This window comes from Bubalus kerabau, chromosome 5, assembly GCF_029407905.1.
Source record: "Bubalus kerabau isolate K-KA32 ecotype Philippines breed swamp buffalo chromosome 5, PCC_UOA_SB_1v2, whole genome shotgun sequence".
Taxonomy (NCBI): Eukaryota; Metazoa; Chordata; class Mammalia; order Artiodactyla; family Bovidae; genus Bubalus; species Bubalus kerabau.
This window is the reverse complement of record NC_073628.1, coordinates 73,299,832-73,323,457: the sequence shown is the minus strand read 5'-3', so window position 1 is coordinate 73,323,457 and position 23,626 is coordinate 73,299,832. Positions and strand designations below refer to the sequence as shown.

Genomic DNA, 23,626 nt, shown 5'->3' with positions numbered 1-23,626 from the left:
ACTGAACCATGCCTTTGCCCTGGTTCTCAAGTTGGAATACCCAATGACAGAAGGAGATGTGGTCAGCACCTACATAGATGGTTCCCATGTTTTTCAACATCCTGATGATGATCTGTGGACAAGATGCACATAAAGGAGAGAGAAAATTCAGGAAAAATCTGTTTTTCTGTTGTGAAATACTACTAGGAATTTCTCAGAGAAAGAACCAGATAATAAAGAAGCAAAGTGAAAGTGAAAGTGAAAGTCGCTCAGTCGGGTCCAACTCTTTGTGACCCCATGGACTGCAGCTTGCCAGGCTCCTCTGTCCATGGACTTCTCCAGGCAAGAATAGTAGAGTGGGTTGCCATTCCATTCTCCAGGGGATCTTCCTGACCCACAGATCGAACCTGGTCTCCCGCATTTCAGGCAGATTCTTTACCGTCTGAGCTACCAGGGAAGCTCAAAAACTGCTTTTAATTTTTTGATGGGAGAAACCAATTAAAAGATAAAAATTTCTCACTTTATACTAGAAATTAAAAGAAAATATTGCTTAATTATTGGTTCATTTTGTAAACTGAGATCAATGAAATGCTGTGAACAACGGCAAGAAATCAATCATAAAATAGCATAAAATTCATGGCCAGTATTGTAAATTAAAGCTTCCCTGACAGTGTTTGGTGAGGTGTCCATGCACTGGGATGCATTTCCTTGTATCACATCTCAGGATACTGAGATCCATTTATAAAGCATATTAGAGTGATCTGCTTTTCCCTGTCCACAACTCCCTGTGTTTGATTTTATGCAAATGATGACATCAAGGAAATGGTAAAGAAGATGTTACTAAGGAGCTCTGACAAACAGTAGCCTTATATTTTTAGGATTCTCCTACCTTCCATTTACTGACTCAGAGTTGGTACATACCTGTGATTGTTTGAATCCATTGATCCATTACATTGCCCTTGAAGGACCTAATCACATCTGTACAGTCATACTACCAAATCAGGGAGGAGAGAATCATCATCACATTCTTCTTTGCTTTAAAGTTTATATTGTGGCTTTGTTTATGGCTTTACTCACAAAGAATACCTTAGTCTGCATCCCCTGGAACTTTTTCACTTTTTAAATTAATTCTTTTTTAAAAAATCTCCATTCCATTTGTTCCTCTTTTACACAGCTATTCTTTATTTTCCCCCACTGATGCTGCTTCCTTTTATCTTTCTCTAATTTTCCTTTCCTTGTCCTTATCATCTCCTCCCATTTCACCAAGGATTTCCCAACCAGGTCACCTGGGCAGCTTCCTCTACCATGTATCATGTTTGGTTCTACCCTTTTCTTTTTCTTTTATGCCTCATTATTCCGAGGACCCTAATGACACTTCATCTTCTTATGGAAATACATTGAGAATAATCCACTTTGGGGTGGACAGGACAGGCATAAAAATGACTTGGAAGTCAAAAAAGCTATTTAATCAGGCTGGCTTTCATTGTACCATTGAGTTGAGAGTTTTTAAATTTTCAGAAGTAAAAGAAAAGCCTCAGTTCCTATGATCGCAGAGGCATAGCAATCTGATTTCCTAAACTGGACATGTGAACAAACAAATTATTTTATGGGTGGGAATTAATTTATATTAAAAAACATTGGAGAAAATGTTAATTCTACATAATTTGTAAAATCTTGGTTGTATGATCATCATAAGCATAAATGAAGTGCCAGTTGAGCATGGAGCCTTTATAAATCTCAGTCAATACGATATCCACATACATCTCTATTTCTGTGAATATCTATATTTTTATGTTGTTGTTTTTGGTCATTTGCTAAGTCATGTCTGACTTTTTGTGAACCCATGGACTGCAGGCTCCTGTCTTTCACTATCTCCCGGAGTTTGCTCACATTCATGTCCATTGAGTCAGTGATTCTAACCACCTCATCCTCTGCTTCCCCCTTCTCCTTTTGCCTTCAGTCTTTCCCAGCATCAGGGTATTTTCCAATGAGTCAGCTCTCCTTATCAGGTGACAAAGTATCGGAGCTTCTGCATCAGTCCTTCCAGTGAATGTTCATTTAGGACTGACTGATTTGATTTCCTTGCAGTCTAAGGGACTCTCAAGAGTCTTCTCCAGCACCACAATTGGAAAGCATCGACTCTTTGGTGCTCAGCTTTCTTTATGGTCCAGCTCTCTTATATGTATATGACTACTGGAAAAACCATAGCTTTGACTATTATGGACCTTTGTTAGCAAAGTGTCTGCTTTTTAAAACAATGTCTATATTTGTCATAGCTTTTATTCCAAGGAGCAAGTGTCTTTTAATTTTATCACTGCAGTCACTGTCCACAGTGATTTTGGAGGTCAAGAAAATAAAATCTGTCACTGTTTCCACTTTTTCCCCTTCTATTTGCCATGAAGTGATGGGACTGGGAGCCACGATCTTAGTGTTTTTTTTTTTTTTCATGTTAAGTTTCAAGCTAGCTTTTTCACTCTCCTCTTCCACCCTCATCAAAAGGGTCAAGGGTAGGGAGGAGCAGAAGATAAAAGATATAGGTTAGGATGACAGCCCTATTGATCTCTGCTCCTGTGGCGCAGGTAGGAAAACTGATGGGCTCAGAGGAGGGAACTATCCTGAGGATTCCAATTTTAGACCCCACTTGGTTCCTCAGGAGAATTGGCCAAACCATAAAAGGAGAAAAAAAGAGCAATGCAATGAAGGGAGAAACAAGGTAACAAGATTGTTATTGATGAGGAGTGATAGAGTTCCAGTTCAAACTGGAAAACCTAGAATTGCAGTAGATTCTTTCAGTATGTTTAGCAATTTCTCTCAGTCACATCTTAGAGATATGAGAAGTGTTAGAGAAAGAAGATGAGGTTTAGTCAGAGCTAGGAACTGGGAAAGCAGGTACAGAAGAGGATTGGGGAGGTTGAAAAATCTAGGGACCCGGGAGTATGGCTTAGAAATGGGTGAGCAAAGATCATAGCAAGGAAAATGCAAATGTGCAAATCTCTGGAAATAAGAGGCTGAACATTGTGTGATGGCAAATGAGTGTTTGTTTGGATGTGACAAGTGCACGAGGTGGCAATTTACCAGAGAGGGCAGATTTTAGATTGAGAACCTTGGAAATGGTTCCAAAGATGATTAAGTAGTGGGTATAACTATGCTGCATGTTGAATAAATGAAGCAGAAGTGAAGGGCATTACATTTGAGGAAGTTAAAATGAAGCCAGATTCAGAGATGAGTCATTACTGAGGATGTTGAAGCTGCCAAAAAAGGGATTACGATTGAAAAGAAAATTGAGCCAATGCTGAAGTCATTGAGGAAAGGGGAAGTATGATGACATAGGAAGTGTAATAGGGCATGTGTCAACTAGGTCTTTGGCATAAAATTTCTTAAATAATGAATTGATATTGGTAAACTATGGCTGTCTTTTCTCAATATAATATATACTTGAATATTATAGAATTTGAAAATATATATAGCCAAAAATTTAACTCATCTGCATGCCCTCACTTTGAGAAAACTGCTGTTAATAATTTTTTTTAATTTTCCATAATATATTGTAGCTTTTAAAATTTATGTTGCATATTGGAGTATAGTTGATTAACAATGTTAATTTCAGGTGTATAGCAAAGTGATTCAGTTGTACATACTCCTTGGAAGGAAAGTTATGACCAACCTAGATAGCATATTGAAAAGCAGAGATATTACTTTGCCAACAAAGGTCCGTCTAGTCAAGGCTATGGTTTTTCCTGTGGTCATGTATGGATGTGAGAGTTGGACTGTGAAGAAAGCTGAGCACTGAAGAATTGATGCTTTTGAACTGTGGTGTTGGAGAAGACTCTTGAGAGTCCCTTGGACTGCAAGGAGATCCCACCAGTCCATCCTAAAGGAGATCAGTCCTGGGTGTTCATTGGAAGGACTGATGCTAACGCTGAAACTCCAATACTTTGGCCACCTCATGTGAAAAGTTGACTCATTGGAAAAGACCCTGATGCTGGGAGGGATTGGGGGCAGGAGGAGAAAGGGATTACAAGAGGATGAGATGGCTAGATGGCATCACTGACTCCATGCACATGAGTTTGAGTGAACTCCGGGAGTTGGTGATGGACAGGGAGGCCTCAGTTCAGTTCAGTTCAGTCACTCAGTCGTGTCCGACTCTTTGCGACCCCATGATTCGCAGCACGCCAGGCCTCCCTGTCCATCACCAACTCCCAGAGTTCACTCAGACTCACGTCCATTGAGTCAGTGATGCCATCCATCCATCTCATCCTCTGTCGTCCCCTTCTCCTCCTGCCCCCAACCCCTCCCAGCATCACAGTCTTTTCCAATGAGTCAACTCTTCGCATGAGGTGGCCAAAGTACTGGAGTTTCAGCTTTAGAATCATTCCTTTCAAAGAAATCCCAGGGCTGATCTCCTTCAGAATGGACTGGTTGGATCTCCTTGCAGTCCAAGGGACTCGCAAGAGTCTTCTCCAACACCACAGTTCAAAAGCATCAATTCTTCGGTGCTCAGCCTTCTTTACAGTTCAACTCTCACATCCATACATGACCACTGGAAAAACCATAGCCTTGACTAGACAGACCTTTGTTAGCAAAGTAATGTCTCTGCTTTTGAATATGAGTCCTGGCGTGCTGCAATTCATGGGGTCGCAAAGAGTTGTACACGACTGAGCAACTGAACTGAATTGATACATGTATCTATTCTTTTTCAATTTCTTTTCCCATTTAGCTTATTACAGAGTATTGAGCAGAATTCCCTGTGCTATACAGTAGGACCTTGTTGGTTATCTATTTATATATATAGCAGTATGTACGTGTCAATTCCAAGCTAACCACCCCCACCCCCATCCCCCTGGTAACCAGAACTTTGTTCTCTAAGTCACTGAATCTGTTTCTGTTTTGTAAACAAGTTCATTTGTATCATTTTATTGTATTCCATATATAAGCAATATCATATGGTATTTGTCTTTGTCTGACTTACTTCATTTAGTATGATAATCTCTAGGCCCATCTATGTTGCTGCACATGGCATTATTTTTTTCCTTTTTATGACTAACATTCCATCTTATATATGTACCACATCTTCCTTAATACTGTAGATTTTTAATGAAATATTCATGTTTGAGAATTAAGCTTTAACATTCAAAGAAGTACAAGTCTGCCTTTTTCTTGTCTTTTAACAATGAATTGCCTTCATCTCACAGTTACATTGGTCTGACAAATTGTATTCAGTAGATTCTTAGAGACTTTCATTCAGATATTACTCTCTTTCTGTGAAAAGTAGGCCATAGAATTTTCTCTGGCCTTGCCTAATTCATTTTTTCAACAAATAAAACTGCCAGTTAGATCTCACCAATCCTGAAGACATCTTGGTGAACACAATAGAAAGCATCTTTCTGTATTCAAAGAGTTTATATCCCTCTGAGACCAATAACAAGGTGGTTTCTGTCAGTTTTGGTAACTATGATAAGTAACTAAGCAAGGTGATATGACTGAGGGTACCTGGGGATGGATGGTGGTGGCCATGCTGTTAGATTATCAAGAAAGACCGCTCAGAGGGAGATGAGCCTGATGGATGGGATAAAGCCAGCCAAGCACAAAGAAGGAGAAAACAGGTGTTCATCAGAAGAGACGTCATCTACAAAGGCCTGAGGTGTGAGATTGTAGTGTTGGAGGGATGTGGAGGGACAGAAATGGCCAGTGTATGGAAAGCATGAGAGGTAGGCCCTTGGCAAATCAAGTAGTATCTCATTGACCACTTGTGTATATCATTCTATGAGAAACAGGTGGTCACTGCAGGGTGGCCTGGGGAATCAGAAGATCACTGTGGACTGATGAATTTGCTTTCTTCTTCACTGAGAAAACTGAAGCAATTATAAGATAAACCCCACCCACTCCCCCCAGCATTTGTACCCACATAGTTTCCTTTCCCTCCATAACCACAGATTATCTGTTCCTGCTCCAAGTATAAACCCTCCACTTTCATTCTTGGCTGCAGTCTTTCACATATTCAAGGTCAAACCTCCAGCCCATTAAGAATTCTGCTCTCCCTGTTGGGCCATTTCTATCAGCATACATCATTTTATCTTATTTGATTATTAAAAAAAAATCTTCTTTGGTCTCTACTTACCTTCCATCTATTGTTTCACCTCTCATTTTCCTTCACAGCAAAACGTATTGAAAAAGTTGCTTATATTCACTATCTCTAATTCCTCTTCTCTCATCCTCTCATGAATCCATTTGAGTCAGGCTTAGACACTCATAACTTAAACTTTTATTGCACAAATATGAATGACTGCCATAGTGCTAATTCAACTTTTAGTCCTCCTCTTATTAGACTTATCATCTTTGAAAATTTGCTTCATTTGACTTCTAGGGCATCAAATCTTCATAGCTAACTGATTGCTGTTTCTCTGTCTCCATGGTTGGTTTTCTGCTTCTATTCCAGACAGCTTAAGATTGACATCTCAGTATTTGGGTCCTTAAACTTTTTCCCTTTTCTACCCACATTCACTCTATTTTTGCATTCTCATCCATTTTAAATGTCATCTATATGATGATGACTTTCCAAAGTATATCTCAAGCCAGGATGTCTTGAAATTCCAAAATTTATTCAAATTGCATAATTGATATCTCCACTTGGTTGTCTGATCAACATTTCGAACTTGCCAACATGAATCTTTTAATTTGAATTATAGTTGATTTATAATGCTGTGTAAGTTTCATGTGTTCAGCACAGTGATTCAGTTAAAATATATATATATGTACATGTATTATATATTTTTTCAGATTCTTTTCCCTTATAAGATATTACAAAATATTGAGTATAGATCCCTATGCTATACAGTAGTACTTGTTGGCTATTTTAGATATAGTAGTATGTATATGTTAATCCTAAACTCCTACTTTATCCCTCCCACCTTTCCCCTTTGATAACCATAAGTTTTTCTAGGTCTGCAAGTTTATTTCTGTTTTGTAAATAAGTTTATTTTAGTTTTTTCTTAGATTCCATGTATGAGCAGTATCATATGACATTTGTCTTTTTCTCTGGCTTACATCAGTTAGTATGATAATATCTAGATCCATCCCTGTTGCTGCAAATGGTATTAATTCATTCTTTTTTATGGCTGAGTAACACACACACACATCTCTTTCTCCTCCTGCCTTCAATCATCCCCAGCATCAGGGTCTTTTCCAGTGAGTCAGTTCTTTGCATCCGGTGGCCAAAGTATTGGAGTTTCAGCATCAGTCCTTCCAATGAATATTCAGGATTGATTTCCTTTAGGTTTGACTGGTTTGATCTCCTTGCAGTCCAAGGGACTTTCAAGAGTCTTCTCCAACACCACAGTTCAAAAGCATCAATTCTTCGGCGCTCAGTATTATGTTAGAGAATGTTCTAATTTCTTCTCTTACATGTAACTGTCCAGTTTTTCTACCACCACTTATTGGGGAGACTGTCTTTTCTCCATGGTGTATTCTTGCCTCCTTTGTTGGCCAGCTCCAGTGGTCCCAAGTAGCTCCTGTGTACCAGGCCCAGCCTCTGCAACCCTAGCTTTAATTCTAGCTCATACACACACACCCAGGTCCTTGGCCTAGCCATGTGCATGGCCAGTTCCCACAGACACAGCCTACAATTCAGTTCCTGAGGCTTCAGGTCACAGGCTGACTCCTATAGTTACAAGTCCAGTCTTGTTCTAACTCTAAGCCAGCCCTCATGTCCTCAGGTTCCAGGTCAATGCTCACAATACCAGGTTCCTGGAACATCCAAGTACTGGACCGAACACTAAATATGCAGATGCGGGGCCCACCCAGTAGTCCATGCACCTGGACTGCTTATGCCCCCTGTACTCAGGGTCCTTGTCAGTGCACATAGATACAGGTCCAAGGGCCATTACCATAGGCTCAAATGCCAGGCCTGCACCCGTAAAACTGGTTTCAAGACTTACCCAGTGGATAAAACCAGTCCAGATAGTCACGGTAGTCAACTACTTCCTTGAATATACAGACACTATGATTCATAAGGATCATGATAATTAAGGAAATAAGACACCACCAAGGAAAACCAGTGTCTATGAACTGTCTGACAAAGAGTTCAGGCTTATCCTATTAAGGAAACACACTGTACTACAAGAAAACGAAGATAGACAACTAAATAAAGTTAGAAAAACAATGCATAAACAAAATGGGAAGTTCAACAAAGAAATAGAAATTGTTTAAAAGAACAAATAGACATCCTTGAGTCAAAGAACATAAGGACAATGAAAAAATTCAGTAAAGAGATATAAGAACAGACTCAACCAAGCAGAAGAATTTGTGAACTAGAAGACATGTCATTTGAAATCATCTAGTCAGAGAAGCAAAACGAATGAAAGAGAGTGAAGAAAACTTACATGAATTATGAGATGCCATTAACAGAACCAGTTTCTACATCACAGAACCCCAGAAATGGAAGAGACAGAGAAAAGAGCAAAAAACTTATCAAAAGAAATTAGAGCTGAGAACTTCCCAAATTTGGGAAGAGATTTGGACATTGAAATTCATGAAGATAATAAGTCACTCCAGGTATTCAACCCAAGATGATCTTCTCCAAGACGTATAATAAAGCTGTCTAAAATTGAAGAGTGATGTTCATGAGATCCATTTCTGACCATGCAACTACTCTGTTCAAAACCCTCTCAGCTTTCTAACTAGATTCTCTCAGATTAAAACTCCAAATCCATGTAGAGACATACAACACTCATACCGTCTCCCCCTTATTGATTTTCTGATGCCATCTCTTACTTCTTTCTGCTTCATTTGCTCTGCTCTAGCCTCCCTAGCCTTCTTGCCATGTTCATGGTAGTCATGTTCCCCCTTCCAAGTCTTTGCTTAGCTTGTTCCCTGTCCTGAAATAGTCCTTTGCTTAGTTCCACAGCTGTTACTCTCATTCATTCCAGGCATTTGCTCAAAATGTCATCTTGCTGCTGTGGCCTCCGCTGACTCATGCTTTTTTTCTTTTCCTTTCAGTTTTATTGACATATAACTGACATGCAATAATTGAGTTTAAGGTGTACAGCCTTATGACTTTACTCATATATATATCAAAATGATCATGACAGCAAACTTAGTTCACATCCCTGACTCTAGCCTTTAAAATTACTGCGCACTCTTGCTTCTTTCTCTGTTCTATGTTTTCTGTGGCACTTTTGGCACTTTTCATACTTTATGTACAGATAGCCTTAAACCCTGGAGATGGCAATGGCAACCCACTCCAGTACTCTTGCCTGGAAAATCCCATGGACGGAGGAGCTTGGTAGGCTGCAGTCCATGCGGTCACTAAGAGTTGGGCATGACTGAGCGACTTCACTTTCACTTTTCACTTGCATGCATTGGAGAAGGAAATGGCAACCCACTCCAGTGTTCTTGCCTGGAGAATCCCAGGGACGGGGGAGCCTGGTGGGCTGCCGTCTATGGGGTCACACAGAGTTGGACACAACTGAAGCAACTTAGCAGCAGCAGCCTTAGACCCTAGTCAATGTTCAATTTAAAGCCATGCTAAACTCCTAAAATGCAACAACTTTCTCATCCATAAATTTCTTATTGCCTGAAATAGTCTTGAAGTAAATCTCAGCTATGAGTGGAGGACTTGATAAGAGTTGGCATCTTCTACTTCAGGCCTGGGTCACGAGCCATACTGGCTTTCTCTAGCGACATGACCCTATTTGCTCACCTCTTCATCCTGGTCTCCCTCAGTCCTGACCATCATATACATGGATGCTTCCCAACCTATGGAGGAGCATATTTTGTCAGAGTAGAATCCAGGCACAGAGAGTAATCCTAGAACTAATACAGAAAGATACTCCCATTCGAAGCAGGTATTCTAGGTGAGTTTAGGAGTTCTATGATCAAGGTCACCCTCAAAGCATGTAGACTGTAGTGTAAAGAAGAATGGGGCATTCTGTGATAAGAAGACACTTGATAATGTGATACTATGATGATGCCTTCTGACCCTACCAGCTCAGGATAATTAAGGACTACTTGGATATGCAAGTCTGTGCCAGCAAACACATACAAATATGTCTTGGGCCGCCATTGAATGCTACGACTTCTTAACCAATTGCCAAGTAGGTAACCAAATCCCTGCCTCAACAAGCTAGAATGTAAGAAAGCAAGAACTGCCCACCACAAAGAGTTCACTGGCAAAAGATCATCATAGCATCCAGTCTGGTTTGCAGCTGACCAAGACACTTTGGTATGGCTAGGAGACATTCTCATGTAAAATATTCCAAAGTCACTTGGAATCAGCCCCATGGAAAGCAGTTTCCTGCTGGGGTATGTTTTCAGAGAAAATAGTTGTATTCTTATGTTCAAATATAACAGCTTTTCCCTAGTAGTACTTAACCCATCAGGGATTCCCTCTTTCCTCTAGGTTCTGTTTCCTCCTTGGTTTTGCTCCTGCAACTGGCTTTTAAGTCAAATCCCCAGCTTCCTTTTCTCAGAAATGTAAGGAATTCAGACAGATGGGAGGGATGAAAGGCTGCAGTCACTAAGCTCTTGAGAATCAGAAGGAAAAGATGACAAAAACAGGGAAATGAGAGATATAATATGTTAGCATATTACACATTGCACTGGGTTGGCCAAAATGTTCATTCAGAGTTTTCCTTAAGATATTACAAAAAACCTAAATGAACCTTTTGACCAACCCAGGAGTTGGGTTGGACCTGCTAGTAGGATGTGTTTTTTTGCATGAAGTTTTCCCACAGTAAATGATAGTTACTCTCTGGATAGCCTCTGAGGCCATTATTATCATGATTTTTAACTTTATAAGTTTCATAGAATGTTTTTCCAAGTGAAAGTACCTCAATTCTATCTGACTTGTGCACACACAGTGTAGCTGTTCCTGCCATTTCTCAGAAGTCTCTGGCAAGGCCATGCTGTTTTAATACCAACTTCAAAGTATTCTTATAACTTATCTTCTGACCACCCCTACCCCCCGGCCCCTGCTCCATTGCCTGTGTTGCCTCCAGCCTCAACTTGGTACCATCAAGGACCTGTAAGATAAAGTTGTGAAGCAAACAAGTTTAATCAAAAGCATTCTAAGTCTCTTCTTGGTAATCACCTTTTGTTCTAGAGTAGCTATTTTTAGTGTAAAAATTTTTTTTTTGCCTTTATTCTGATGACCTACATGTTTAACCAATTGATTATACTTTGCATGAAAATCAAAGTGTTCTCTTTCCAGTTTACTTTTGCTATCAGTGCAATGCAAAATCTATTTCCCTGAATTAGGTTGCATTTCATTCATCTTTTATACATGAAATTGTAATGGTTCAAGGTTAATGATCTTTAAAGAAAATGTGTTGCGTACATTGTAACTACCTTATTTCAAAAATATTCCTGAAAATAATGATTATTTCTAGCAGTATGAAAATGTGACATGTTTAAATCTTGGTAAAGTTGACTGAACTTTGCTTAGATTCAGTCAACAAAATGATTATTGAATACCTTTCTAAATAAAGTGTTTGGGATATTTCAGAATTGAATTAGTAAATTACAGATTTGCTTCTTTTAATGCAAGTGAATATAGTTTCTTTTAGAGAGACAGATGGGCTTCCCTGATAGCTCAGCTGGTAAAGAAGCTACGTGCAATGCAGGAGACCCTGGTTCTATTCCTGGGTCAGGAAGATCTGCTGGAGAAGGGATAGGCTGTCCACTCCAGTATTCTTGGGCTTCCCTTGTGGTTCAGCTGATAAAGAATCCACCTGCAATGAGGGAGACCTGGGTTTGATCCCTGGGTTGGGAAGATCCCCTGGAAAAGGGAACGGCCACCAACTCCTGTATTCTGGCCTGGAGAACTCCATGGACTGTATAGTTCATGTGGTCGCAAAAAGTCGGTCATGACTCAGCAACTTTCACTTTCAGAGAGCCAGATAGATATAAAGTACTAAAGAAGTTCAGAGGAGGGAGAGTGTTACTGGATAGAGTACTAGCCCAGTTCTCTTTTATCATCTTTCATACCTAGCTCTACTATATCTAGATCATGTCATTAGTTAATTGTTTCTTCATTTATCCAAACATATATTCAGACCTACAGTGTACAGGCAATGTACTAGATACTGAGGATGTAAAATGAATATAGCACCATTGCTTCCTTTATAGTGTTCAGTCTAATGGATCAGATAGTCATGGAAATAAATCATTACGACACAGTGTTGTGTTATGCCAAAAGTGTGTGCAAAACTCTGAGAGACAAAGGAGAGAATAATAGCTCCACCTTCTGCCAAGGGTCATAGCATAGTATGCTGGTGAAATCTTAAAAAGGAAATTGGCATTTGCACCGAGCCTGGACAATTTGAAGGTCAAATAACACGCAGTTTGTCGGGTGGATAGAAGAAGAAAAAATTCAACAAAAGGAATTACAAGAGCAAAGTCACTGTTATAAGCTATATATTTGCATTCCAAAAACTAGACCTGTTGTCTTCAAATATACTTTAAAAATAATTTAAATGTCTCATTTATTTTTTAACAGAGCCCTTGAACTAACTCTAAACTCAGAAAATGATTTACCTGGTCACAGACAACCAAGAAAACAGTCAAATTGTTAAAAGGAAAAGTTAAACCGAGTTTGACTGACACTTGTCTATTTAAAAATAAGTATATTTAAAGGATAAAACAGCCTATATTTTATTGCTATTGATTTGTATGGCTATTGATGTTTATTTTAAGCTTTACTTTAATAGTTCTAAGATGTAAGAAAGTAGAGGATAAGTGAAATCTCCTGAATAACAAGAATGATAGTAAATAAATTCTTGTTCCCCCCACAGATTTAGCAGCATTTACACCCCACCAATTTCTGCTCAGTGCTTGCACACATGTGGGATGTACAAACAGTTCCCTGGTCATACTGTCCACCACACAGCTGCCACCAGAACACGTGGATCCCCCAATTCTGACTGTCCTGGATTCTAGAACTGTACACATTCAGTAAGTAGAGACATCGTCCCTATCACACACTGGTTCATGCAAGAATCCCAGTGAGTTCAATCAAGGGAAGGGTTTGTGACATAAAATTAATTTTATTGTGATTAAATGCACAGAAGTGATTAGTTCAGTGGTTCTGGGAATCTTTGATTATCATTTGCCAACTTAATTTCCATTTTGTCTTTATGCAATCAAGCTGAGCCACACATGTACATAGATTCTGTGCAAACTTCAAAAAGGAAAAAACTGACCACTTACATGACTGCCCTGGGCTTTTTTTTTATGTGAGGCATTATTTGCAATAATTTGGAATAGCATAATTTATTTTTTCTTTTTGATTATAAAATAGGACTGTCTTGCTCCCCTGAAGTTGAAGTCAGAGAGATGCTTTCATATACTGGCATGTTCAGATAATTTTTGATAATACCGATTATTATCCATTTCTTAATATGTGAGGTACAAGGTATATTGCAGTACTTCACTGAAGCTTAAAAGACCTCTGTTCCCACTAGTTAGTACTTGTTTACATTAATCACTCTTCATCTTGGTTTTCTCACCAGTGAAAGAGTTTGAATTGAAGATACTATGATGCTCATTCAAGCTGACAAACACTGGGATTTCATATCCCATTGTTCCAAGTGTAAACTCCCCTGTTGGCTTTCACTGTGTCCCAAGCTGAGCCCACTTTATATACCTTAAAAAATTTCCCTCTACTCTAAGTATTTCACGATTTACCAATTTCTGTCTGTTCCACACCTTGTGCTACACATTCCCCCTGACACTTTTTAGCCCTCATCTGGAATACCCTCTAGTTTCCCTTCTGGCTACCAATTCCAGTCCATCAAGGATATGATCTTATGTATCCAGGTAGTGTGTCACTTCATTCCAGGAATCTTAATTTGCTCCTTACTTCAGCCTTTCCAATCTCAACTTTTCTTCAATAGTTGCATACTGAAACTCTGTGTTAGATTGCTGCATCTTTCTGTGACATGAAAATTATACTATTATCTTTCCCTCTCATTTCTCAGAAGTTCTCAGACATTCTCCTTCTCCCAATTGTTGTTCCACGGCCTGAGTTCAAAATCAAGCACTCACTCCTACATTTTTTGTATTATTAGCTAATTAAGATGATAAATAACTAGAAAGCAGGCACTATGTCTTATTTCTGTACCATTCAGAATAGACATCTAATTACTACTTGGTATTTTTTAAGTGAATTACTGTTGAGCTCTCAGTGTGTTTCTTTACAATGGCATAAATCCAAGCTCGTATGTGTCTTTAAAAAATCCTGCACATTTCAGATTTGACTTGAATGTATGATGATTATAATGCTATTTTTTTTTATTCCCAGGTGGAAACAACCAAGAAAAGTAAATGGAATTCTGGAGCGCTATATGTTATATATTTCAAATCACACACATGATTTTACAGTTTGGGATGTCATCTATAACAGCACAGAACTTTTTCAGGATCACACTCTGCAGTACCTTTTACCTGGTAATAAATATCTCATCAAACTGGCAGTAAGTTTGCTTTATTTTTATCACTTTGTCTGTCCTCATCACTCTCCTTGCTGCTTCCCTTTTGTCTCATCTTCTCTCCATCTCTCACTCTAAAAAAAACCAAAAATCTCTTGTATTGCTATTTACACTGAAAACTCGCTTCACATGCAAAGTGAAAATATTTCTGATCTAATACCTACATATTTATATTTTGTTATGCAAAATGATAGAATAACCATCTGAAACAGGAGATTTTTCCAAATCTAATTTGGGGTTATCAGAAATTATTTCTTTTTTTATTATTTGTAGAATGTTATAATTGTTGAGGGTTTTTCAGAAAATGCTTGGATTACTAGGGCTATTTCCTGATGGGGCTTGTATTCATTCAAAAAGCAATGCATGGTATGAACATGTAGGTCTTATATTTTTAAATTAAGATTTAAATGACCCTCAAATATTCTTGATTGTTATTATATTCTGGTTTACATTACATTTCTATCTCAAAATAACAGTCACTTAATAAAACCCTAGAATCAACATAGTTTAGACAGGCAATAGCATTTTTTTTAATGCAAAATAGTACTTTTACACAAAGATCTTTTAAAAGACCTTGATATTACTGTGGAATTTATACTCAGTAGTTTCCTTTGTTTTTTTGATGAAATATAATCTTTTTTAAGTTTAATAGCATATCTGAAAATAACTGAATATAAACATGAGATTGTCCCTATTTGTTTTAAACACACTCTTCATTTTATAGCAATACCTATATAAGGATATTTGCTTTGATAAATGCCATAGAAAATATTCTGCTCTTGATTATGAATAAATTTACATTTATGTAGACACTGTGTATGCATTCATTTTACTTAACATGCTCTTGAATGCTCTAAATATTATACCACGAGAAAATAAACTACATTGAACTGTTGCTAACTGTCTGACCTGACACCACATAACAAGGGCAATCAGACAATGTTAAAAATTCTTTTCAGAACTGTCTCCATGCGCCTAGGTGTTCAGCACACAGATGGGTTTCTGAATCAGCAATTTAATTTCTTAGCTTTTTCGCCCAAGATATAAGAAGTGTATTAACTTGATTTTCAAAAGCTAATACAGAAATCCACATCACTTCAAAACAGTGGTGATATCAAAATAAGAAAAGCCCCTGTTGCTTAGAAACAACCAAAATTAAACAGAAATTGTGTTACTCTTGGCTTTTATTAGAAGGAGGCCAAGAGTATGAAACACAGACAATTTTTAGGATATTTTGCACAGTAAATGAAGACCCACCTGAATCTCCTATGTTTTATAAGTCTGTAATACCTTGAAAAATAAATACAATTAGATTGGGAGTCCACTTTCTTGAATATTAATTCAGATTTGCCACTAACTGAATGACCTGAAAAATTCACTTAATTGCACTGAGTCTTATGTTCTTCAAGCCTAAAATTAGGACTTTGAATTAAGTGATTTTTAATGTATCTTTGAGCCCTAAAATTCTATGATGCTAAAAAGTTGACCCCAAATAATATTCTGTGAAGTCAAAGGAGACCTGTCAGCCACTGAATAATGTCGATGCAAGATGTCATAAAGATGCAAGAGTCTTTGCCCTAAGTCTTGTTAGGAAAGTAAATTTGCTCATATTATTTTTGATTTCACTGTGTTTTTAGGGCAGAATATACACTGACGTATTTTCAAAAAGTATTCAACTAAAAGGTTTTTTACTTTAACTCTGTTAACAGGTAAATTAAATGAACCAGAACATTTTAGGTTCATCTTGGTTAATTGAGGAACTTGTGTATATTTCACGCTTTCAACAGGATAACTGGCTTTCAAAGTCATTAGATTAATAGATGGAGATCAGGTTCTCAGCCAAGTGGAGCTGCCTTTGTAGATAATCTTAGCATATTGACTGAGGACTAGGAAACAAAACATACAGATATAAAGCATTTAGGCAGGCATTAGAGAAAAATACATGCGGGTTCCATATGATTTACTCCAGACTGGAGCAGGTATGTTACTTCATGTGGTTTCGTGTAGTTTTCCCTGTTGTTGTTCAGTCGCTAAGTTGTGTCTGACTCTTTGTGATTCCATGGACCGCAGCATGCCAGGCTTCCCTGTCCCCCACTATCTCCTGGAGTTTGCTCAAGCTCGTATCCATTGAGTCGGTGATCCTATCCAACCATTTCAACCTCTGTCACCCACTTCTCCTGCCCTCATCCCTTTCCCAAGGTCTTTTCCAATGAGTTTCGCATCAGGTGGCCAAAGTATTGGAGCTTCAGCTTCAGTGTCAGTCCTTCCAATGAATATTCAGAATTGAATTCCTTTAAGATTGAAAGTGAAAGTCACTCAGTCCTGTCTGATTGGTGTCTAACTCTTTGTGACCCCACGGACTATACAGTCCATGGAATTCTCCAGGCCAGAATACTAGAGTGGGTAGCCTTTCCCTTCTCCAGGGGATCTTCCCAACCCAGAGATCAAACCTAGGTCTCCCATATTGTGGGGGGATTCTTTACCAGCTGATCCACAAGGAAAGCACTAGAATACTGGAGTGGGTAGCTTATTCCTTCTCCAGTGAATCTTCCTTACCCATGAATAGAACCAGGGTCTCCTGCATTGTAGGCGGATTCTTTACCAACAGAGCTATCAGGGAAGCCCTTCCTTTAGGATTGACTGGTTTTATCTCTTTGCTGTGCAAGGGACTCTCAAGAGTCTTCTCCAGCACCATATTTTGAAAGCATCAATTCTTTGGCACTTAGCCTTCTTTATGGTCCAACTCTCACATCTGTATATGACTTTTCCAAAGGTTTGGAAAAACCATAGCTTTGACTATATGGTCATTTGACAGAAAAGTTAGGTCATAATTTAATATGTTCTCTAGGATTGCCACAGCTTTCCTTCCAAGGAGCAAGCATCTTTTAATTTCATGGCTACAGTCACCACCCACAGTGATTTTGGAGCCCGGGAAAATAAAATCTGTCACTGTTTCCACTTTCCCCCACTTTGATTTGCCATGAAGTGATGGGACAGGATGCCATGATCTTAGGCTTTTTAATGTTATATTACAAAATCCAAAGGGGTAGAGACTGCATATTTAAAAGTTCTGTCTGCAGAATTAAGCATAGTATCTGGAAACGAAGCTCATGATTGATCCTTGAATGAATGAATGAACACTGAGAATATTTATTTCACAGAGAATCTGAGACCTGATATGAATCAAGTAACTTGCTGTAAAATGTCAGAGTTAGGGACTGCATGTTTCCAAATATATGCTCTTTGTCCTAGAAGAAATAGCATAATATTTTGCTGCATTTAACAAATGGTATTACAAAGTGTCATAATTCCTAGTAAAAATTGTAAGCCAGCAATTAAATAAGGAGGCTAGTAAGACAGGCAGGTATCAAGGTATATATGGTTTGATAAGTCATATTACTACTAGACATTTGCCTCTTGATGAAGTTTGTGTTCAATATATTTCCTGGACAGATTCTTAGAGATGATGAGCTTTAAATTTTCAAAAGATCATTTCTAGATAACATGGCCTTTTTCTTTTCCTTCATATGTTAAAATATGCTACATTCTTAACATTATCAGACCCTACTTACCTGAAAACAAACTGTTGTAAAAGAAAATGCTAGTTTTGGATGTTCTTAATATTCATAATTTCAAAAATAATTGATACACTTGTATTAGTTATGCATTTTATTGTACCAAAGTTGAATCTCCTATTGGGACTGGATATTCTTCATTGCAGGGTAGTAGTATGACTGTTCAATTTATTTATTTATTTTTAAATTTTATTTTGTTTTTAAACTTTACATAATTATATTAGTTTTGCCAAATATCAAAATGAATCCGCCACAGGTATACATGTGTTCCCCATCCTGAACCCTCCTCCCTCCTCCCTCCCCATTCCATCCCTCTGGGTCGTCCCAGTGCACCAGCCCCAAGCATCCAGTATCGTGCATCGAACCTGGACTGGCAACTCGTTTCATACATGATATTTTACATGTTTCAATGCCATTTTCCCAAATCTTCCCACCCTCTCCCTCTCTCACAGAGTCCATAAGACTGTTCTATATATCAGTGTCTCTTTTACTGTCTCGTACACAGGGTTATTGTTACCATCTTTCTAAATTCCATATATATGCGTTAGTATACTGTATCGGTGTTTTTCTTTCTGGCTTACTTCACTCTGTATAATAGGCTCCAGTTTCATCCACCTCATTAGAACTGATTCAAATGTATTCTTTTTAATGGCTGAGTAATACTCCATTGTGTATATGTACCACTGCTTTCTTATCCATTCATCTGCTGATGGACATCTAGGTTGCTTCCATGTCCTGGCTATTATAAACAGTGCTGCGATGAACATTGGGGTACACATGTCTCTTTCCCTTCTGGTTTCCTCAGTGTGTATGCCCAGCAGTGGGATTGCTGAATCATAAGGCAGTTCTATTTGCAGTTTTTTAAGGAATCTCCACACTGTTCTCCATAGTGGCTGTACTAGTTTGCATTCCCACCAACAGTGGAAGAGGGTTCCCTTTTCTCTACACCCTCTCCAGCATTTATTACTTGTAGACTTTTGGATCGCAGCCATTCTGACTGGTGTGAAATGGTACCTCATAGTGGTTTTGATTTGCATTTCTCTGATAATGAGTGATGTTGAGCATCTTTTCATGTGTTTGTTAGCCATCTGTATGTCTTCTTTGGAGAAATGTCTATTTAGTTCTTTGGCCCATTTTTTGATTGGGTCATTTATTTTTCTGGAGTTGAACTGTAGGAGTTGCTTGTATATTCTCGAGATTAGTTGTTTGTCAGTTGCTTCATTTGCTATTATCTTCTCCCATTCTGAAGGCTGTCTTTTCACCTTGCTAATAGTTTCCTTTGATGTGCAGAAGTTTTTAAGGTTAATTAGGTCCCATTTGTTTATTTTTGCTTTTATTTCCAATATTCTGGGAGGTGGGTCATAGAGGATCCTGCTGTGATTTATGTCAGAGAGTGTTTTGCCTATGTTCTCCTCTAGGAGTTTTATAGTTTCTGGTCTTACATTTAGATCTTTAATCCATTTTGAGTTTATTTTTGTGTATGGTGTTAGAAAGTGTTCTAGTTTCATTCTTTTACAAGTGGTTGACCAGTTTTCCCAGCACCACTTGTTAAAGAGATTGTCTTTAATCCATTGTATATTCTTGCCTCCTTTGTCAAAGATAAGGTGTCCATATGTGCGTGGATTTATCTCTGGGCTTTCTATTTTGTTCCATTGATCTATATTTCTGTCTTTGTGCCAGTACCATACTGTCTTGATAACTGTGGCTTTGTAGTAGAGCCTGAAGTCAGGTAGGTTGATTCCTCCAGTTCCATTCTTCTTTCTCAAGCTCGCTTTGGCTATTCGAGGTTTTTTGTATTTCCATACAAATTGTGAAATTATTTGTTCTAGCTCTGTGAAGAATGCTGTTGGTAGCTTGATAGGGATTGCATTGAATCTATAGATTGCTTTGGGTAGTATACTCATGTTCACTATATTGATTCTTCCAATCCATGAACATGGTATATTTCTCCATCTGTTAGTGTCCTCTTTGATTTCTTTCACCAGTGTTTTATAGTTTTCTATATATAGGTCTTTAGTTTCTTTAGGTAGATATATTCCTAAGTATTTTATTCTTTCCGTTGCAATGGTGAATGGAATTGTTTCCTTAATTTCTCTTTCTGTTTTCTCATTATTAGTGTATAGGAATGCAAGGGATTTCTGTGTGTTGATTTTATATCCTGCAACTTTACTATAGTCATTGATTAGTTCTAGTAATTTTCTGGTGGAGTCTTTAGGGTTTTCTATGTAGAGGATCATGTCATCTGCAAACAGTGAGAGCTTTACTTCTTCTTTTCCAATTTGGATTCCTTTTATTTCTTTTTCTGCTCTGATTGCTGTGGCCAAAACTTCCAAAACTATGTTGAATAGTAATGGTGAAAGTGGGCACCCTTGTCTTGTTCCTGACTTTAGAGGAAATGCTTTCAATTTTTCACCATTGAGGATAATGTTTGCTGTGGGTTTGTCATATATAGCTTTTATTATGTTGAGGTATGGTCCTTCTATTCTTGCTTTCTGGAGAGTCTTTATCATAAATGGATGTTGAATTTTGTCAAAGGCTTTCTCTGCATCTATTGAGATAATCATATGGTTTTTATTTTTCAATTTGTTAATGTGGTGTATTACATTGATTGATTTGCGGATATTGAAGAATCCTTGCATCCCTAGGATAAAGCCCACTTGGTCATGGTGTATGATCTTTTTAATGTGTTGTTGGATTCTGATTGCTAGAATTTTGTTAAGGATTTTTGCATCTATGTTCATCAGTGATATTGGCCTGTAGTTTTCTTTTTTTGTGGGATCTTTGTCAGGTTTTGGTATTAGGGTGATGGTGGCCTCATAGAATGAGTTTGGAAGTTTACCATCCTCTGCAATTTTCTGGAAGAGTTTGAGCAGGATAGGTGTTAGCTCTTCTCTAAATTTTTGGTAGAATTCAGCTGTGAAACCGTCTGGACCTGGGCTTTTGTTTGCTGGAAGATTTTTGATTACAGTTTCAATTTCCGTGCTTGTGATGGGTCTGTTAAGATTTTCTATTTCTTCCTGATCGAGTTTTGGAAAGTTGTACTTTTCTAAGAATTTGCCCATTTCTTCCACGTTGTCTATTTTATTGGCATATATTGGTGATAGTACTCTCTTATGATCCTTTGTATTTCTGTGTTGTCTGTTCTGATCTCTCCATTTTCATTTCTAATTTTATTGATTTGATTTTTCTCCCTTTGTTTCCTGATGAGTCTGGCTAATGGTTTGTCGATTTTATTTATCCTTTTAAAAAACCAGCTTTTGGTGTTGTTGATTTTTGCTATGATCTCTTTTGTTTCTTTTGCATTTAATTCTGCTCTAAGTTTTAAGATTTCTTTCCTTCTACTAACCCTGGGGTTCTTCATTTCTTCCTTTTCTAGTTGCTTTAGGTGTAGAGTTAGGTTATTTATTTGACTTTTTTCTTGTTTCTTGAGGTGTGCCTGTATTGCTATGAACTTTCCCCTTAGGACTGCTTTTACCGTGTCCCACAGGTTTTGGGTTGTTGTGTTTTCATTTTCATTCGTTTCTATGCACATTTTGATTTCTTTTTTCATTTCTTCTGTGATTTGTTGGTTATTCAGCAGCGTGTTGTTCAGCCTCCATATGTTGGAATTTTTAATAGTTTTTCTCTTGTAATTGAGATCTAATCTTACTGTATTGTGGTCAGAAAAGATGCTTGGAATGATTTCTATTTTTTTGAATTTACCAAGGCTAGTTTTATGGCCCAGGATGTGATCTATCCTGGAGAAGGTTCCATGTGTGCTTGAGAAAAAGGTGAAATTCATTGTTTTGGGATGAAATGTCCTATAGATATCAATTAGGTCTAACTGGTCTATTGTATCATTTAAAGTTTGTGTTTCCTTGTTAATTTTCTGTTTAGTTGATCTATCCATAGGTGTGAGTGGGGTATTAAAGTCTCCCACTATTATTGTGTTATTGTTAATTTCTCCTTTCATACTTGTTAGCATTTGTCTTACGTACTGCGGTGCTCCCGTGTTGGGTGCATACATATTTATAATTGTTATATCTTCTTCTTGGATTGATCCTTTGATCATTATGTAGTGACCATCTTTGTCTCTTTTCACAGTCTTTGTTTTAAAGTCTATTTTATCTGATATGAGTATTGCTACTCCTGCTTTCTTTTAGTCCCTATTTGCATGGAAAATCTTTTTCCAGCCCTTCACTTTCAGTCGGTATGTGTCCCCTGTTTTGAGGTGGGTCTCTTGTAGACAACATATGTAGGGGTCTCGTTTTTGTATCCATTCAGCCAGTCTTTGTCTTTTGGTTGGGGCATTCAACCATTTTACATTTAAGGTAATTACTGATAAGTATGATCCCGTTGCCATTTACTTTATTGTTTTGGGTTCGAATTTATACACCGTTTTTGTGTTTCCTGTCTAGAGAATATCCTTTAGTATTTGTCGGAGAGCTGGTTTGGTGGTGCAGAATTCTCTCAGCTTTTGCTTGTCTGAAAAGCTTTTGATTTCTCCTTCATACTTGAATGAGATACTTGCTGGGTACAATAATCTGGGCTGTAGGTTATTTTCTTTCATCATTTTAAGTATGTCTTGCCATTCCCTCCTGGCTTGAAGAGTTTCTATTGAAAGATCAGCTGTTATCCTTATGGGTATTCCCTTGTGTGTTATTTGTTGTTTTTCCCTTGCTGCTTTTAATATTTGTTCTTTGTGTTTGATCTTTGTTAATTTGATTACTATGTGTCTTGGGGTGTTTCTCCTTGGGTTTATCCTGTTTTGGACTCTCTGGGTTTCTTGGACTTGGGTGATTATTTCCTTCCCCATTTTAGGGAAGTTTTCAACTATTATCTCCTCAAGTATTTTCTCATGGTCTTTCTTTTTGTCTTCTTCTTCTGGGACCCCTATGATTCAAATGTTGTAGCATTTAATATTGTCCTGGAGGTCTCTGAGATTGTCTTCATTTCTTTTAATTTGTTTTTCTTTTATCCTCTCTGATTCATTTATTTCTACCATTCTATCTTCTAATTCACTAATCCTATCTTCTGCCTCTGTTATTCTACTATTTGTTGCCTCCAGAGTGTTTTTAATTTCACTTATTGCATTATTCATTATATATTGTCTCTTTTTTATTTCTTCTAAGTCCTTGTTAAACCTTTCTTGCATCTTCTCAATCCTTGCCTCCAGGCTATTTATCTGTGATTCCATTTTAATTTCAAGATTTTGGATCAATTTCACTATCATTATTTGGAATTCTTTATCAGGTAGATTCCCTATCTCTTCCTCTTTTGTTTGGTTTGGTGGGCATTTATCCTGTTCCTTTATCTGCTGGCTATTCCTCTGTCTCTTCATCTTGTTTAAATTGCTGAGTTTGGGGTGTCCTTTCTGTATTCTGGCAGTTTGTGGAGTTCTCTTTATTGTGGCGTTTCCTCACTGTGTGTGGGTTTGTACAGGTGGCTTGTCACGGTTTCCTGGTTAGGGAAGCTTGTGTCGATGTTCTGGTGGATGGAGCTGTATTTCTTCTCTCTGGAGTGTAATGAAATGTCCAGTAATGAGTTATGAGATGTCTATGGTTTTGGGGTGACTTTGGGCAGCCTGTATCTTGAAGCTCAGGGCTGTGT

The 23,626-nt window shown here is 37.9% G+C and overlaps 1 protein-coding gene across 16 annotated transcripts in view; it reads left to right on the top strand.

Moving 5' to 3' along the window:
• USH2A (usherin) overlaps nucleotides 1-23,626 on the top strand; it is a 1,013,951-nt gene that overhangs the window by 559,489 nt on the left and 430,836 nt on the right. For all 16 annotated transcript variants that reach the window (XM_055581875.1, XM_055581867.1, XM_055581860.1 and 13 more), the window contains 2 exons: nucleotides 12,768-12,927; nucleotides 14,276-14,447. In XM_055581875.1, the coding sequence (XP_055437850.1) occupies nucleotides 12,768-12,927; nucleotides 14,276-14,447 (332 nt within the window). The remainder of the gene's footprint in view (nucleotides 1-12,767; nucleotides 12,928-14,275; nucleotides 14,448-23,626) is intronic.